Source organism: Sinocyclocheilus grahami, unplaced genomic scaffold, assembly GCF_001515645.1.
Source record: "Sinocyclocheilus grahami isolate Dianchi unplaced genomic scaffold, SAMN03320097.WGS_v1.1 scaffold52.1, whole genome shotgun sequence".
In the NCBI taxonomy this organism is placed as follows: domain Eukaryota; kingdom Metazoa; phylum Chordata; class Actinopteri; order Cypriniformes; family Cyprinidae; genus Sinocyclocheilus; species Sinocyclocheilus grahami.
Window position 1 is genome coordinate 2,068,015 of NW_015505231.1, and position 14,125 is coordinate 2,082,139.

The 14,125-nt window shown below is 36.6% G+C and overlaps 1 protein-coding gene across 1 annotated transcript in view; it reads left to right on the top strand.

The window, feature by feature from the left end:
* LOC107583286 (protein phosphatase 1 regulatory subunit 14B-like) overlaps window positions 1-12,356 on the top strand; it is a 24,517-nt gene extending 12,161 nt beyond the window's left edge. Inside the window, exons 2-4 of the mRNA XM_016269464.1 lie at window positions 10,504-10,587; window positions 10,699-10,731; window positions 11,645-12,356. Of these exons, the coding sequence (XP_016124950.1) occupies window positions 10,504-10,587; window positions 10,699-10,731; window positions 11,645-11,713 (186 nt within the window). The 3' untranslated portion in view covers window positions 11,714-12,356. The remainder of the gene's footprint in view (window positions 1-10,503; window positions 10,588-10,698; window positions 10,732-11,644) is intronic.
* Window positions 12,357-14,125: the final 1,769 nt, after the last annotated feature.

Below are 14,125 nucleotides of genomic sequence, written 5' to 3' on the forward strand. Positions count from 1 at the left end.
TGTTTGGTGGCTCTTGATGCCTTGACCCCTGCCTCAGTCCATTCCTTGTGAAGTTCACTCAAATTCTTGAATCGATTTTGCTTGACAATACTCATAATGCTGCAGTTCTCTCGGTTAGTTGTGCATCTTTTTTTTCCACACTTTTTCCTTCCACTCAACTTTCTGTTAACATGCTTGGATACAGCACTCTGTGAACAGCCAGCTTCTTTGGCAATGCATGTTTGTGGCTTACCCTCCTTGTGAAGGGTGTCAATGATTGTCTTCTGGACAACTGTCAGATCAGCAGTCTTCCCCATGATTGTGTAGCCTAGTGAACCAAACTGAGAGACCATTTTGAAGGCTCAGGAAACCTTTGCAGGTGTTTTGAGTTGATTAGCTGATTGGCATGTCACCATATTCTAATTTGTTGAGATAGTGAATTGGTGGGTTTTTGTTAAATGTGAGCCAAAATCATCACAATTAAAAGAACCAAAGACTTAAACTACTTCAGTCTGTGTGCATTGAATTTATTTAATACACGAGTTTCACAATTTGAGTTGAATTACTGAAATAAATGAACTTTTCCATGACATTCTAATTTATTGAGATGCACCTGTATGTGTGTGTGTGTGTGTGTGTGTATATATATATATGTGTGTATATTAAACAACGGCTTACTGAAGAAATAGTTTTTTCTTTAAATAAATTCAATTACAATTACAATTTTCTTAGGGATAAAAATCTACCTCAGCTTCTGCTCTAAACTATAGGGAGCCCTTTTACATTAATATAAGATTTACAATTAACAACAGAACCCAAACTTAAATTCGGTTATATTACTATATATTTTTAACTATAATAATCAACACTCAAATTAAACATTTGTATGCAAACATGTAAATTACACATAAAGCAGTTTTTAAATTAACTTCTAAATTATACCATTTATATTCATTTGGCTGTCTTGTTTCATAAAATATTTATTTAAACATACATTAAGACATCACTCACAGTTAAATGTAATGAAGTATATCTAATATTTCTCAAAATGCTCTAGACTTAATTTCTCCAGCAAATAAGGAGCTGTAGACACTGATGACTGGCCTGAGGTAAATTAAATGCTATGTGACATTTTGTTTACTAGCGTCTTTCCGCAATTGAAACACTGATTAAGTGATTACGTAAGGCATGATTTGTTCATTTCATGTTAAAACTAGTAAAAGATGAAGGGATGATCGCGCTCACTCGTGCTCTGTGCTGCCATTAGAACTGAGGCGTTTATACAGCGATCTGTCGCGCCACATCAAAGAGCGCCAAAATGGCATTTATTGTTTGAATTTCCTGAAAAATTTAATGATTTGTTCAGTACACATGCGTACCGAACCGAAAGACCCAAAATTGTTGGTACGAATAAGCCTATGTGTACCGTTACACCCAGTGGTCGAATTGTAATAATAATAATAATAATAATAATTCAGGGGGGATTTTGTGGTCAATTTCTTTGAGACAAATTTTGTAATTGTGTAAAATTATCCAATTTACGAAATTAGTTTTTTTATTTCATGAAAAATTTGCCTTATTAAATGACCTATTATTTATAAGCTTTTTTTCCTTCTGGAGACTGAAATGGAAGAATGTTGGTCAATACCATTCATCAATATATAATATATATGAATATAATGTTCTCTATTATAGATCAGTGGTCAATACTGATAATTAAACAATATTTTGCTGAATGTGTTTTGAGCTGGCACCTTGGCTGGTTTAGGCCTGTGGATAAATAAATATGACAAAACCATCAATAGGTAAATTATTTATTGAATCATTCAAATCAAACGACTCATTCAAAACAGAATCATTCAAGAAACAAAACGCGGTCGCTCTGCACTGTTGTATAAAATTAATAGCCTAGCACATTTGTGCTCATGCACATGTGCAAAACATTGCTTGTGCAATGAATATAAAACCAAAAACGTTTAATATAATTATAAGGGCATTATAACTTGAATACTTTTGGACTCTATTTTTTATTTTTTTTGCACAGTCGGATGTGACATATGCTACTCGATACTGTTAGCTCTCCTATCGTCACTAAGTCCCTGTCACACATACAGCACAATGACATTATGTCAGGGGAATGTCTTTAAATTCTAATCAAGGAAAAAAAATCACATCTTCTTTTTAAAGAACTTTTAAAAAGAAAAGTTGCGCTTGAACCATTTTGCAAGAAAAATTACGAAGACTTGCTTCAGCTTGTGCGCAGCTTGTTACAGTACCAAGTTCTGATTGGCCAATGGCCTGGCCGCTATCTACTTCGTAAATTATCATAAGTAGATAATTTTAACATTTGCATGATACATAATTATATAATTTACATAATACACAACATTAATGATCCAAAGGGGATGGTAGTTTTACAGAGGGGATGCTTTTTGTCATTTTTTTCCCAACCAGGGGGATTCCATCCCTCCTCAATTCAAGCCCTGGTTACACCCCTATATAACACTCTACAATCTAAGCTACTTGTGAAATACATAATGATAGAAACTATTTTTAAAGAAAAGACCAACAAAAGATCGGTTCCTTTATCTTTATGGCATTGCTGTTGTTTTAATAAAGGTAAAATGTATTTTTTTTTTGTTCTAATGAAAGGAAAAAGGCCTGCTTACGCCTGTGTGTATTCGTCAGTGTGTTATCTGCTGATAAGCCCCCAGTGTGTGATGAGAGTCAGCGGGTGTGTGGAAATATACCCCCACCCCTCGCTGGCCCACTTCAGCCCAGCCAGAGGCCTCTCTCCTGGGGCGGCATGTGTCCCTAGTCCTCTCCCAGCTTTCTGTCAGCACCATTGCTGTCTGTCATACAGTCAGACTGCAGCCAGCGCTGAGAATAAATCAATAGTACAGCACTGTGTGTGTTTACATGAGATAGATCAGAGGTTAGTAAAGTGAGCTGTTTGAGGTGGAGAGCTAATGATTTGGAGCAAATTTCTGTAGGTTTTAGACTTGACTTGAAACCTCTCGTTCCTCTTATCTGTCCCATTTTAGTTTAGAATTCACCTGAATGTTATAGTACTAGCAATAGTATGTATTATTACATGAATGGAGTTGAAATGGCATTTGCTGAGCACCGCTTTCTTTCTTTGGCCAATTATTTTAGTTGTACAAAAAATATGCTGCTTTATGTTGCAAACTAGTATTTGTTATATTATAGCCATAAGCACACTGGTTTGTAGAGCAAATAGTTTTGTATACTGTGCTATTTATCGTTTTATCATTTAGTGCACTGTTAATCTTCTGGTTATTTGATAGGGCTGTGCAAATAATTGAATGCGATTTTCATGCACATCTCGTAAGTAAAGCCGGTTCTGTGATTAGTATCTCCAGCACGTGCTTTCAGATGGAGCGGCATTTACTACACAGAGCCATAGTTCACTGACAAGCTACACAAAATGACAAACTGTAGCTTATTTTATTTAGTTGACTATAGAAATTAATGGATAACCATAGTAACCAGAATTTGTTTGCTTCTCCTCTTACTGTTAAACCATTAATTTCCAACCTCAATTGATAGATTCAACTTGGAAACACTTCTTTTTAAATGTTCCCATTTGAAGATTCCTAAATGTGAATTTCTTGTCTATTTGTAAGCATTCTTTAATCTTTTCCCCTCACATATCTTCATGCAAAGCCTGTTTTGTGTTAAACTTCCTACTTTTGTCGAACTGAACTCTTCCCATTTTTGGATTAGCTATTTATCGCTATGCATCCCTGGTCTTAAAAATACTCCGCTGTGTCTTGTTCCTTTGTTTCGGACAGCTAAGACATCAGCTATGTTCACCATCATGTCTCTTTTCTCAGTTATCAACGTCATGCCACTCTTAACCCGTTTTATCCACACGTATAGTCCGCACATAGTCCACACATCATGAAATTAATCATTTTTTTCTGCGTATTGCTCTTGCAGCCCAGGATGAGTTTTTTTTTTTTTTTTTTTTAACCAACAGATAAAATATCTAAAGGAAATTCCGGGATTACTCCTCCAGTTATGTTGGATATTGTTGTGCAATGATGAGAGCTGTTGAATGTGCACACCTGGACTGAAACATAATTTGTCTCCTGAGTGATATTAAGCAGCTTTTTGCATATGCTCACAGTACAAGCTTGAGAGAGAGAGAGAGAGATAATGTGTGGGTATAAAGGCTCTTAGATTTATTGATAAATTCAAATGAGTGGAACTGATTGTCCTCATTTCCTTCTTCCTGTCTGATCACAGGTTCTCACTCTCAGTCTCACTCTTCTCTATCCTCTTTATCTCTGGTCCCTGATCTTATCATGGCATCAGAGTTTAATCAACTCATGCGGAAACCCCTTCAGTCATCAGCCACATGTAGAAATGCAGGCACTTGAATATGCGATCAGATATCAGGCATAAATATCTCTGTCAGCGCTGAGCAAATGTACACTTGCATCAGAGCGTAAAGAATGTAGAACAACATGTGCTCAGATAGATGGGACACTTCAAACTCACCTAAACAAAAGGCACATCGACAACTTGGTGAAAATTTTAGGCAAGAGTAGGGCAAGATGTATCATTGGGGGTATGCGCTGTCTGTAACCCCTAACAAATTGTGCATACATCTTGTAATATGAATACTATATATCCATGGGTTTAAGTAGGACATTATACAATATAGAAATAAACATAAAAACCAGTGTCAGTATTGCAAATTCAAGAATCTAGGATTTTGTTTCGAATTGCTTAAGTTAATAACTTCAGTTTTAAACTAAGGCAGCTTAGTGTCATTAAGTTCAATTATTCAGCAAACCTCATTCAATTAGTTTCAATTGATAATTGATGTCTTTTGTGGCAGATTGTTTATCCAGGCAATGAACAAAAAAGTGATTTGCTTCATCTTCTGCATGATAAATGAGGTATTAATCTCTGTGATTACTGGCAGTTGAATGTTGTTGGTCTGTTTTGCCCTTCATGACGTCAATCTCTGTCCTTCTCATTTGTCATGTGAAACTTGGAGGATGTTCTGGGGTTTCATTACAGGTTCTGTGGCACAACGTTGATAATAATGACCAGTCTATTATTTTTTTTAATTTAACTTTTTTTTTTAAATAATGGTTTTAGCTAGAACAATTATTACAATTTTGTCTATTTCTCTGAGAATAGTGGAGTTCACACCACAACTAAAATCCAACAATACTGTTAAAATCACTTTTCAGAACATTTGACGATCAAAACAATATTGACAGTTAGAATCCACCCAGCTTTTAAGACCTCAAGCATTTAAGTTGCAGACGACATAACTGCAGTGCTTTTAATAAACAGGGCGTTCGTTCTTGTAGGAGCTAAAATAGTGTTTGTTCTTCATGTGAACAGGCCTTAGTATAATAGAATCGTTTCCTGACCTTGTCTATGTAAAGTTCTGTCCAATTTAGACTTTGTGATGATGTAACCTAGTAACTTTTGCAAAATACATCAATAATAGCACAATAGCATGTGAGGTAACTCTCTGTAAATCACAAGGTCTAAAGCACTGTTTACATGGAGTAATCTCTACTCGTGGGAACTGCGTATACACATAACTAGAAATGTATCTATTTAGACAAGTATTCCCACCTCAAAAGGATTATTTACAAAACTGCATGCTTGACGTGTCTTTTAAACCCTCTGGAACACTGGTCTAGTTTATTTTCTTTGTAAATGCTTCCGTACTTGTGATGTTTTCCATATATTTTTTAAGAGCTTATCTTAAGCCGGAATATTGGAAGCTTTAACTTATATTGAAGTTATTGTGCTATGCCTGGAAAATTTTTTATTATCTAATGCTCTTGTCACTGTTTTGGAGAAGGCCGTGTAGGAACTGAAAGCATTTTGGCTAAGTTCAAGTTATGTCTGGCACCTCAAGGGCCCCACTAGGGAACCCATATTGCCATCATCCTCATCCTCCGTGATGAAGACAGTTGTGTAATGTAGGTCAAAGCAGCACTGAGTCCAAGACCCTTCTGCTCTCATAATGTCACATCAGATGACGATCATAAGAGACCTGTAGATGCTCATATACACATATGCTGAATTATAAAGGTCACATGAACACAGACATACATTTCCAGACATGAATGCAGTCATCCATAAATCCAGGGTAGACATGTTCTGACTAAAGTAACTCAACACACCTGCACATTGACCGATGCGTTGACTCACATGGACAAAAAGCACTTAGTCTTAAGCTCAGACAGGCCACAGACCGCCCACAGTTCATTCACTCACTGGCTAATGAATTTTATACACAAAAATAACAAGATCTGCCTGAAATCACCAGTTCCAATCTGATCCCCCCCATGCTTGTTTGTTATCAATTACAGATGTGAGAAATCAGAATAATCAGTTGGTGAGACTGAGTTTATTTCAAAGTTGGATCAAACTGTATTCTGATAGTCAGAAGTCGGGTCCTGCAATGCACACAGGCTCCATAACATTTTTGACTTTGTTCATATGAAACTTACAGTACTGTTCAAAAGTTTTGGATCAGTAAGATTTTTTATTTTTTATTTTCAGTAAGATTTCTTATGATCACATTGGCCTAATTTATTTGATCAAATATACAGTAAAACAGTAATATTGTTAAGTATTATTACAGTGTTCTCTATTTTAATGTACCGGTAGTTTAAAAAGTCATTTATTCCTGTGATGACAAAGCTGAATTTTCAGCAGCCATTGCTACAGTTTTCAGTGTCATATGATCCACCAGAAATCATACAATGTTTTGTTGTTTGCTGCTCAAGAAACATTTCTTATAATTATAAGTGTTGCAAACAGTTATCCTGCTTAATGTTTTTGTGGAAACCATGATACATTTTTCAAGATTCTTTTTTTTTGTAACAATTTAGAATTTTTTACTGTTGCTATTGATCAATGTAATGTGTCCTTGCTAAATAAATGTATGACTTGTTGTTGAATAAATGTATTTAATAATAAAAAAAAAATCTTACTGATTCCAACCTTTTGAAAGGTTGTGTATATATATATGTGGCCCTGATCGCGGTTGGATCTCATAATTGAGTAAATAGTTAGAATAAAATTGTATTCCCATGTGTCTGAGTTGCTGACAGCACTATTTGATTTAGGATTATTTAAAGAACAACTGGGAGCTCCTACACAACAAGTGTTCATTGTAAGTAGAATATTATGCATTCAAATTACATATTTTAATAATATATAACAAAACATTTTCTGTCTGTAGTAATTGTAAATGTATAGGATCTGGGCTGGAAGATGCCAAATGTCATGGGTTCAATACATGAGGACTAAATTATTGTTTGAATAATTGCTCTAATTTTTACACAGGAGCTATTCATTCACACGTGAGAAATGTGTAGCTTAAAATACACACGAAAAGGAAATGGCACCATCAATATTGCATTATATTGTACACATTTTTAATCTGAAACCATAAAGGCACTTCCTAATAATACATCATATAGAAATCTGCTTGTTCTCTCATTTCTGTACTGTTCTCCGTTTTAACTTCTGTTCTAGTTTTGTACTAGTAGTCGAGTTTAATCCTGAAACTTATGCGGTGCATCACCTATTGTTGTCATTTACTATTATTGCTTGCAAAGTTCCTCATTTGTAAGTTGCTTTGGATAAAAGCATTGGCTAAATGACCATTAATTAGTTGTCTGTATGTAGCTTAGTGGAATAAATTAATCTCTAGTTGATAGTGAGAAGCTTTTTGGTTATATTTAGTTTGTTTTTCCTGTCTTTTGCTCGGCTTTCTGTTTCGGCTTTACTCTTTTTATCTTTATCCTTGTCTCTCTGAGTGACTAGTAGCACATGGTGCCCACATGTTGTGCCTTGCATTCTTTGTCTCAGTGTCCACACACACACACACACACACGTACTGTTTCACATTCCAGCCTCTAACAGCCAGCTCAAGTGGTTTTTACAGCTCATTCACTCCCGTGTACTCATGCACCCTTTAGTCATATGTGCACTACTCAGTCATAGACACAAATTGAAGGTTTGTTAATTCAATAGAGCAATTAAAGCGTCCATTCACATGTGACTGTGCCATGGCAATATCAGTGTGCCTGAATGAACTGTAGTGTGTGTGTGTGTGTGTGTGTGTGTGTTTGTGTGTGTGTGCTTGTGTTGGTGAGAGAGAGATTTGGGCAAGGGGTATTCAGGCAGGTGCAATGACAGCTGGTCTGGGCATCTGGGCACAAGGGGGAGGAAAAGAGTGGTGAAAAGATGAAGTACTGATAGTAGCATTGAGTACAAGAAAGAAAGAATGCATTTGAATGAAAAAAAAAAGCATCAGCTCTGGAAATGAACCTGTTTTTGCAAGTGCCTTTTGATTTTCCATTGTGAAGCAATGGGCAGTCTTATGTTCCTCGCTATTAATTAGTTGTCTGTATGTAGCTTAGTGGAATAAATTAATCTCTAGTAGATAGTGAGAAGCTTTTTGGTTATATTTAGTTTGTTTTTCCTGTCTTTTGCTCGGCTTTCTGTTTCGGCTTTACTCTTTTTATCTTTATCCTTGTCTCTCTGAGTGACTAGTAGCACATGGTGCCCACATGTTGTGCCTTGCATTCTTTGTCTCAGTGTCCACACACACACACACACACACGTACTGTTTCACATTCCAGCCTCTAACAGCCAGCTCAAGTGGTTTTTACAGCTCATTCACTCCCGTGTACTCATGCACCCTTTAGTCATATGTGCACTACTCAGTCATAGACACAAATTGAAGGTTTGTTAATTCAATAGAGCAATTAAAGCGTCCATTCACATGTGACTGTGCCATGGCAATATCAGTGTGCCTGAATGAACTGTAGTGTGTGTGTGTGTGTGTGTTTGTGTGTGTGTGCTTGTGTTGGTGAGAGAGAGATTTGGGCAAGGGGTATTCAGGCAGGTGCAATGACAGCTGGTCTGGGCAGCTCAAACCAAGGGGGAGGAAAAGAGTGGTGAAAAGATGAAGTACTGATAGTAGCATTGAGTACAAGAAAGAAAGAATGCATTTGAATGAAAAAAAAAAGCATCAGCTCTGGAAATGAACCTGTTTTTGCAAGTGCCTTTTGATTTTCCATTGTGAAGCAATGGGCAGTCTTATGTTCCTCGCTTCAGCGCTTGTTTCTCTAGACAGATGATATTTTAATATGCCGTATGAGTCACTGCACCAAAACCACAATGAGCTTATACATGTTCATAAGGCTCGTGAGTGTGTGTGTCTGGAAGAGGAAGATGAAGTGTGTTTTGGAAAAGGCTCAACTGTTTGCAGAATAGGGGGAGAGGAAACGTGAGAGAGAAAAGGGGGGTGGGGGTGGTACGAGTCTTGTGAAGACCATTTATAGCTTTGTGGAGAAAGAGATACAGTATATAGTCTTTATTGAAAGAGACCACTTTATAGAAAGAAACCAAATTGGGAGGCCAAAGGGATGACACGGCAAAAATACAGCAGCATATATTTGAGGTTTGGAGCCTCCACTGGCACAGTTGGATTTTTGCTTTTGGAAACAACTAAAACTCGCATAGAGAGATAGTGTTTGAATTTAAATTTGAATTTGAATCAGGGTTTTGATTTGATTTAGAGCTATTAGGGAAGTTGGTTGTGAGTAGAGAGAGACAAAGGCGTCTGACTTCAGAAAGAGAAGCAGACAGATCTGTTTCATGGCCAGTGCCTTGCCAACAGCCCAAGGCCAAATATGTGAACTGGACTGATAAAATAGCCAAACACGGCAGTATTTTAAAAACAAACATGCTTATCTGAATCTGTGCAAAATCACATTTGGTCCCCAAAGTTTTGTATTACTGTGTTCAATTTCTCTTCTCTCTTTCAGTCTCGATTTTCTGTTTTGCTCATGATTAGATGATGCTGGAACTTGCCATTCTGGATGTGTAAAGTTGGAGGAATCATAATCACATCTAACATATTAACTTTTAATACCCCCCAAAATATTACACTATCTAGATATTTGTTCTACATTCCAGGGCAAGTAGACATTGATCTTTACACACATCAATGGGCAACATAACCATCATTCCCATAAATGGTGAGATTAATAAAATCCACGGAAGTGACTGTGAAAAGTAAAGCAAATGGAAACATACCTTAATCAAACTGAAAAAAAAAAAAAAGCTTAGAAATGTCTTCTGTTTCTGCAAACAACCTGAATAACTTTTTGTATGATGCATGCTTTGTCCCAAAGACTGACTTTTAACTGTTTGTGTGACACAAGAGATACCCCTAGTGGTGAAGAGGCAGCATTACACCGACCTTCATCAACTCTGGTGGGGAACAAGGCAATGCTATATAACTAACTGCCTTAAAGACAGATCTCCATACACGCTTACACACACACACATTCCAGAAACCTCTGTGCAACCAGCGTCACATTGTCTTTGCCTAGCTAGCTACTCTTTCCTCACTGGGTTTCTTCGAATATAGATGTATCTTTGATCCAAACAGATAATTTCCTTGTACTTCATGTTGTTTATGCTTATGTGTCACAGGAGGAGGCGATTCCAGAGCTGGAGATTGATGTGGATGAACTGTTGGACATGGAGAATGATGTAGACCGTGCTGCAAGGGTCAAGGTATCCTTCTCAAGAATGACAGATTCAGCATTTTATCACATTTTCCATTACATCTTCAGTTTTTAACAGATTTTACATTTGTATGACTTTTTGTCTCTTATTGTCCAACAGGAACTGCTGGTAGACTGTTATAAACCTACTGAAGTGAGTACATTATCTCGTATCTAAGAGCAGGCAAATTATGCACACATTGTTAGCAGAATCAAATTAGACAAAGATATTTCAGATTTACTCATTTAAACAACATTAAGTAAGGAATAATTGACGACGGGCCATTTTTCTAATAATTCAATGGCCCTTCATCTGTTATTCTGCTTAAAAATAAAGGTGCTTCAAAAGGTGCTTCAAGCGATGCCATAGAAGAACCATTCAGTCAAAGGTTCTTTAAAGAACCATCTCTTTCTTACCTTTTTATAATCTGAAGAACCTTCTTTCGCCACAAAGAACCATTTGTGAAACGGAAAGGTTCTTCAGATGTTAAAGGTTCTTTATAGAACCATTTAGACAAAAAGGTTCTTCTATGGCATCGTGAAGCACCTTTATTTTTAAGAGTGTATGGTAACCACTGTTACTTCTAATGGTAACTATGCGTTTCCCTGAAAATACCTGCTCACCTTAGAATGTTTGTCAACCAATCAGATTCAAGCATTCAATGGCCCCGTAGTATAATTCTCGTTGTAATGAGGATAAACACAGATAGGTGAAGAACTTTGCACACTGAGTCCGAAATTTTCGCACGTCAAAAAATAAATACAACCTTGCATTGTGTCAATCATGTTTAAACACTGCCACTGAACATTTTTTCCATCATAAAAAAAATTCGGATCAGGTTCGATTTTCTGCATTTTCGCATCCGTAGCAAGCATTATGTTAGGAAGGGATGACGAATGCGAACAACATGAAAAAAAAAACGCATACGAAAATTTCGGACTCAGTGTGCAAGGACCTTTAGTCTGTTGTAAATGTGTGAAAATCTGCAGACTCTGAAGTGCCAACAATCTACCTCTCTGTTAAATTTGTTAAAAGATTTTTATTATTTTTTCTCTCTCCTCTGTAGGAGTTTGTAGCTGAATTGCTGGACAAGATCCGTGGCATGCAGAAGCTCAGTACTCCTCAGAAGAAATGAAGCTTCTCCCACCTCCACCTTTCCTTAACCAATCTCATCCCTCCTTTTCCAATTTTAGGGGCGTGACCTTTCACCCCTGAGCAGGTGCTCATCCAATCCCATTGCCTCTTGCATCCATTGGGGAGGAGGTGGAGGCAAAATGATGGGAGATTCAATCAGATCTTTATAAGCAGGGCTTATTTTTCTAATTTTGTTGGTTTTATTTGTATTATTTTATTCTATTTCACTTTTTTTTGTAAAGGGGGAAACATTTCATTGTTTTGAAATGTTTTAAAATGTATTCCATGTTAGTATACATTACTGTGCATATTATCTTTATGCATAGAATGGTTTTATTTTATGAATTTGGATTGTTGTTAGAATTTTGTTTTAATTTGGGTTCAAAGCTCTGTCTCAATGAACACATGGACTAAAAAACCTTTTGTGAAACCGTGACAATACTTGGTTTCAAATGACATCAGAAGAGATTTTTTACCCTCTGTTTTTGATTCTCCTGTTCCATGAATAAGTGTGCAGGAACATTCATGAACATTTTAATAAAAAAAAAAAAAGGAAAACTAATAAAGAGAGTGATTAAAGCGGATTTAAAGTGAGGGGGTTACTTTGGATTTGTGGTATTAACAGAGAAGGGAGCTGTGTGTAGGGAAAAAAAATTGGGTCTTTTGATTCTTGTCTTTAATTTTCCCCTGTCTTACACATACCACAAACACACACACACACACACACACTCTGAAATTCATGGGCATCACCACCCTCAGGGATGAAGTGTGGAGTTGTTCAGTTGGAAAACGAGTTTTTATAACTAACGTTAACTTAAATCCGCAATTAACGTTATATGTGAACGGCACGAGACTGTAACTATTAATGTCTCTCACATCATATAATGTATGAACTATGGATGCGGAGAATGAGTGATGAGCTTGCAATGTAAGTCAGTGCAGTGCGGCCTTTAGAGGACGTACATGATACACGTCGAGTCTGTGAACACGCTCCTGATCTCATAAATCTCATTGAAGAGTGCTAATTCATCATACTACGAACTGTATCAGACGAGTGCATGGCGTTTCCTCTTTCTAATTAAACATAAAGTGGTTAATAGGGTAGGGATGCACCGATATGAAAATTTTGGCCGATACCGATAACCGATTATTCTTTATTTTTGAAAGCCGATAACCGATATGTTGGCCGATAAATCTATATCCAAATTGTTATATACTTTTTGAGAGCCTGATTACAAAAAAGGTCTCATCATTAAAAGCCACATCCCAAACACTTCAACATAAGCAGCCTAGTTTGAACGGTGTACGTTTTAAAAATATTTTTACTCTCCCATTACCAAATTTAGTCATAAAAAAGTCTTACAAATAAATAAAATTATGCATAAATAATGCAAACAAGTCACTGGACATCATTACACGTGTAAAGAATCAAAATGAATGCGCCATAGATCAATAAAACGGAATAGCCTCTGCACGGACAATAATTAAATGATTTTAATTACTAAACCATATTGTTGATGAAAATAATAAGAGAAAAATACAAGTGGTTGTTGTTATTAATAATATATCAATGATTTTGAAAAAGTAACAAATTAATACCACTGTTTTAAATAGCAGCCGTTGAGCTGCGCGTGCTGAAGCTGAAGAGCTGAATGAACACGGTAAACTGAAGCGTTTTGCTGGCAGCTTATTTAACTCAAGGAAATGCATCCTGAGATTAATATTAATACAACATAAACATAATATTACAACTTATATATGTACAAAATGACGCAGTTATTGCGTGCTATAGTCAGAATGTGTGATCCTGTTGTGGATGCGCTCTTCCCATAACAACGCGCTGAAACACGGCAACTAAACCCAAAGAATTCACAACGTTTTATTATAATAATGTTCTCATTAGAATGTTATATACACGACATTCCCAATCATAGTTATTAATGTTGTGCACTGCTGTTTGAGCTGCGTGCGCTGAGCTAAAGATGATCACCAGTAAACTGAAGCGCTCTTTTAACTTAACCAAACGCATTCTATATGAGATAAATCAGATATACATCAAATAAACACAATATTACAATGTACAATTGCACAAAAGGCTGCAAACGAACAGCGCGCATCTGAAGTGTCTCTGAAGGAAATAATGCATTATTTATCGGCTTTAAGATATCGGCCAAATTTTCTTATCAGGCCGATACCGATAACAGAAAAAATGAGCCGATATGGGCCGATACCGATATGGTGGCCGATATATCGTGCATCCCTATAATAGGGTCTTAAACAGCTCCTGCTGTCTCTGGATACTGTGCTTTTATAGCTGTTAATAAAGGTCTTTAGTCTGGTCAGTTGTCTTTACATGCACATCATTTCACATCTTCCGGTACTGATAGATGGTGCTTTTTGCCTTTTTAATGCT